The sequence below is a fragment of the Melanotaenia boesemani genome, chromosome 12, assembly GCF_017639745.1.
Source record: "Melanotaenia boesemani isolate fMelBoe1 chromosome 12, fMelBoe1.pri, whole genome shotgun sequence".
NCBI lineage: Eukaryota > Metazoa > Chordata > Actinopteri > Atheriniformes > Melanotaeniidae > Melanotaenia > Melanotaenia boesemani.
In genome coordinates, this window is record NC_055693.1 from 16597731 (window position 1) to 16602494 (window position 4764).

Genomic DNA, 4764 nt, shown 5'->3' on the forward strand with positions numbered 1-4764 from the left:
TCACCTGGACTGAGGAGCAGGAGCAGGAAAAGAAAAGATAGCAATCTTGTTCATCTCATCAAGAACTGCAGCTCTTCCGTTTAATCCGAATAGGCTTTATTGTAGTCCTTATGCTCAACAAGTGAACAGTAGCAATAGTTTGCAGTACATAACGGAAGTTAAAGAAAACACAAAACATACAAATTCCATAAGAGTTAGTTAAAAAGGCTTTTTTCTGCTGCACATGACAGGAGTGGGGGGTGAATAAACATCCATCTCCATTTAAATTCGGACTTCTTTTTTTCTGTTTAATGGCAAAAAAACGGTTTGGTGAATCAAACCCCAATTGAATAACACCTTGAAAATAAATTACATATTCTACGTTTCATGTGCAAAAACCTTGTCCTTTTTAAAAATTGTCTGGGTCACCATAGATTCCACTAAACAATAAATATTACAGACATCTATAAAACGGTTTAAAAACTCAAAATATACAGCGGGTTTCTAGTGAAATACGTAGCATCCTTGCCCTATCTCAAACACTACGCCTGTAACAGCAAATAAACTAAAGTCATTTTTTTCTGTACACATTTACAGTGTTTTGACAATCCTCCTTGATCCATGAATTATGACCCCCCACAGCAAGTGATCTGAGGGAAAACGATGTGGTCCTGATGTGGGGTCATTCGTGTTTTTCCGCCCTTGATTCCAACAGGTTGATCAACCAGGAGCAGAAGATAGAAACTGAACAGGATACATTTCAAAAAGAGTTTTCAGAAGGGCAAGCTCTGATGCCCAGACATCTGTGCACGTTTGTCATCCTTCAGTCATTTTCGTGAAGTTGCGTCAGGTGATGGCTGAGTAATAATAGATTAGAGTTCTCTAAATAAGCATTACCTTAGATAAAGGCATTATTCAATGTACATACACATGTGAGATCTGATCGACGACGAGCACTTCATCACATGTACAAGTTTGTGCATGCATAATAAAACTCTTGCATGAATAGCTTTTCTTTGATTTCATTTCACATTTCATTTTCTTAGAAGTCCAAAGTGGGCCTATCATAATGCCGCAGCATATGCAGGGTACGGTTCAAGTTGAGGTTTTCCCATCCCGGGGAGCAGGATATATGCTAAGGGCGGCTGGAGTCCAGCTGAGGGCCAGGCCGTACAGTTACATGGGATCATGTAGCCTGGGTTTCCCGGGGATGGATGTGAGTGAGTGTGGGTGTGTGTCCCACCACCTACGCCGCCAGTCCCGGTGAAAGCCGTAGCGCCTCCCGGCGGGTAACCCAAAGGAGACGCGTAAGGAAACGAAGGTGGAGAAAGCTCAGTCATCTTGGATCCCAGGTCGAAAAATGAATAGGGGTTCGTGGACATGGATGGATTGAAGAATACCCTGGCTGCAGCAGCCGCAGCAGCAGCCGCCGCCTTATCTGGATTCCCAAGGATAGACTCGGAAAGTGCTCCAGTGGAAAGTCCGCTAACTTTGAGTGCGTCGTGCTCCCCGAGATTGTAGGGCACAGGGAAGGAAAACTTATCTTTTTTCATCAGAGTCTTGGGTTTCCGCCTCGGTCTGTATTTATAGTCTGGGTGTTCCTTCATGTGCATCGCTCTCAGTCGTTTGGCTTCGTCGATGAATGGCCTTTTTTCAGACTCGGTGAGAAGTTTCCACTCCGCTCCCAATCTCTTGCTGATTTCGGAATTGTGCATTTTTGGGTTTTCCTGAGCCATTTTTCTGCGCTGGGCTCTGGACCAAACCATGAAAGCATTCATCGGACGTTTAACGTGATCCATTGGTTTAGACATGTTAGCACACACACACTCTGAAATATAAAAGAAAAAACGAAGCAAGGAATAAATAACTTGCCAGGTTGATATAAAAATACGTGAAAATGATTTAATAATATTATATATATTCATTCAAGATTTACAGAAACTGCAATTCATGCGTTTGATTACTTACTTGTAACTTCAATTCTTCATCCCACCGTTGATTTTCTCCTAAAATACACAAGTTGCAGCGTCCTTATGAGCGCTCAAATGTTTTCTGCGTCATGCTGGCATCCATCAGAGATATGCCTTTAGTAAAGAAGACGGAGGAAAGAAAAGCTGTCTTGTTTTCCGCTTGTCGCCTGAGACAGCCAACCTATTCTCAGCAGCAGCATACGCAAGTGAACGACAACTCCCGCTTGCCTCGTGTGAAATACCGGGTTGTGTGGCAGGTAGTGAAAGTGTCACTGGCGCATGCGCGCTAGCGTCAAGCGCGCAGAAGTCTGTTGAACGGGCTTTTTTAAAAAAAGGAAAAAACTTCCGCCAAGTTTTAACGATAATGAACCTCATATTTTAATATCTTTATTTGTCAAATTAGATTTTTTTGTAATAACCAGTGTTGTTGGAGTTAATTCGTTCAGTTATGTTTATTTCAACCCGCAAAGTGTCATGCGTAAAAGTAATTCACGCACTTGAAATATGCTCCCTGGGGATGACAGCATGTATGAGACCCTTAATAACAGTCAGATCTGGAGAAATTGACAGCAGATAGACAGGTGCATGTATGTTGCAGAAGTTTTCTCAGCCATCAGATACAACAAAACTCGCCGTCTTTTTGTTAAAAGTCTAACTTAATTGCATCTTCTTAGTGGAATTTTGATTACTCGGCAAATCTGCCGGTGTCACTTCACTCTCTCACCTTCCTTCCTCACCGGCGTGTCCCTGCCTGTCCCTTCACTTCCCCACGGGTGGCACTGCCCCTGAAAAATTAGAGCGCATGGGGCGACAAGAAAGGTAAAGAATGCGCTCTTTAATTTTCTGATATTGTCCCATTTTTTCTCAGTAAATAAGCAAATGTTGAGGAGGTCTGAAGTGTTTCTAATCGTGCTCGGTGAAATTAATTACTTTCCTGAAATCCCCCTCTTCACTTTCACTTCAAAGGACCTTCCCAAGGGCAGCGAGTCGACAACTGAAATTAGGTTGTCCAATATTCAGCTAAGCAATTACAGCTATCTGCAGGACCTGTTGAGTAAATTGTAGGTTTAAGTGGCTTGTTTTGGCACTTTTTTCCCGTTGTACATAATTATATATGTACAAAAAAGGGAAATAGAGAAGCGGTATTGAGCAATATTAATAATGATGAATTAGGCTGTAGGTCGAGTTTTTAAATTAGGATATAAATGGAAGTAAATTAAATTCACTTTCCTGTTGCCCCTTTAACTGTCTAGCCTAATCTACATTTCACACAATATATAGTGTATTATTATAATTATAATTATATTATTATTATTATTATTATTATTATTAAATGTCATGACATTTTTGACAGGGTGAAAAGTTGAATGATGACCCAAAAGTGATGCGCAGCTTTCAGAAAACCGCGCCCTGCCTGTAGATCTGAGATTGTTTGAAATTTTCTGATAACACGGATTAGGGTTTTTTTTTTGTTTGTTTTTTTTTTTGTTTATTATTATTATTATTATTATTATTATTATTATTATTATTATTATTATTATTATCATTATTATCGCACTGAAAAAGCTCACTGAGGGATCGCTCCTTTGTCTCAAGAAAGAAACCTGACAAGGTGAAGATGATCCGCGCCCAAAGGACCAGATGAAAGACAAACCTGCTGCCTACACCGACTCGCGGCATCTCTCAACGCCGCGCGCCCCTTTTGTCGGCGTGTCATTCACCTCGATAACATTCCTGCAATGAAGCGCTCCGCTCGCTCCGCAGGAGCACGCACCTCTCAGCACAACTGTGCAAACAGAAATTGTGTTCATAGTGATATGAATAGGCGAAAGTTGTTATCGGGACTTGAAGGTGCGGTTAAGTGTGTATGCTGTCACGGGGCCCTTGGAATTCTTTTCAACGACTTCTTCTGTTTCCTCCCTCACCTTTCTTAATTTCCCCATGTAGCTTTTTTTTCTTTTATTTAGTTACTTTTTGAAAAGGGGGATTATTATTTATTTTTTCAATCCTCAAAATCCTGAAGTGGCCTTTGTTTTAATGGTTTCAGATGACTGGGCCAGGCTCAGCCTGCATTAAGAAGATCTGGCGGAGCTATCCTGTACGTTTTCTGCTAATCAAAATGTCCATATTTGTGGTATCTATTCCACTAAACAGCAAACCGAGAAAACATTAATTTAGTCAATTTTCTAATTTAACTATGATCTGATAAAAATGAATGAATAAATAACACCAACAAACACTCCAGTATGTGTTTTCCCCCTCTTTTACCCATGCCTGGCTCCTAGAAATAACACTTTAAATAATTCAACATGAGTTAGTGAGAGTGGGAGAATTACCTGCCGATAAAGCCTGGGTCCAACCTTTGAGACGGAGCCAGCACTCCCACCTCACAGCACACTGATGATAAGACTGAATAGAAAAATATCATGCAAATAGAAGGCAGACAGCAGCAACAACAAGCCCATGGGGACATTTTCCTACCAGGAGAGATCGCACACAGTTCACTCTAAAGGGCTAAAGCCATCACTCTGAAATAGGAGCCCTTGGAGGTGCAAGAATCTCCATGATAGTGGCAAACACCTTATTCTATACTTAACACTTCACTAAGTCTGAGAGAAAGCAATAATTTTTATACAGAGTTGATGAGGATCCCTGGATAATCCCAGTTTGCATTTAAAGAAAGCACTCATCTATCCAGAATATTGTAGGATGTGTACTTTACCTCCTCATTCTTTTCAAAATGTTATTCTCCCAATGGAAGAGGAGGGAGGGGAGGGGAGTCAAATCTCGAATTAAATTGATTTCAAGGGAACAG

At 40.9% G+C, this 4764-nt stretch overlaps 1 protein-coding gene across 1 annotated transcript; it reads right to left on the bottom strand.

Moving 5' to 3' along the window:
* Positions 1-79: 79 nt before the first annotated feature.
* sox21b (SRY-box transcription factor 21b) lies at positions 80-2180 on the bottom strand. Its single transcript, XM_042001576.1, has 2 exons — positions 1948-2180; positions 80-1807 (listed from the first exon to the last, which is right to left on the bottom strand). Exon 2 carries the CDS (start codon positions 1788-1790, stop codon positions 1044-1046), a length of 747 nt encoding a protein of 248 aa, XP_041857510.1. The 5' UTR covers positions 1791-1807; positions 1948-2180; the 3' UTR covers positions 80-1043.
* Positions 2181-4764: the final 2584 nt, after the last annotated feature.

What these genes read in the sequence shown, in the direction of transcription:
- sox21b (XM_042001576.1), bottom strand. Translation starts at nt 1,790, where the DNA reads ATGTCTAAACCAATGGATCACGTTAAACGTCCGATGAATGCTTTCATG.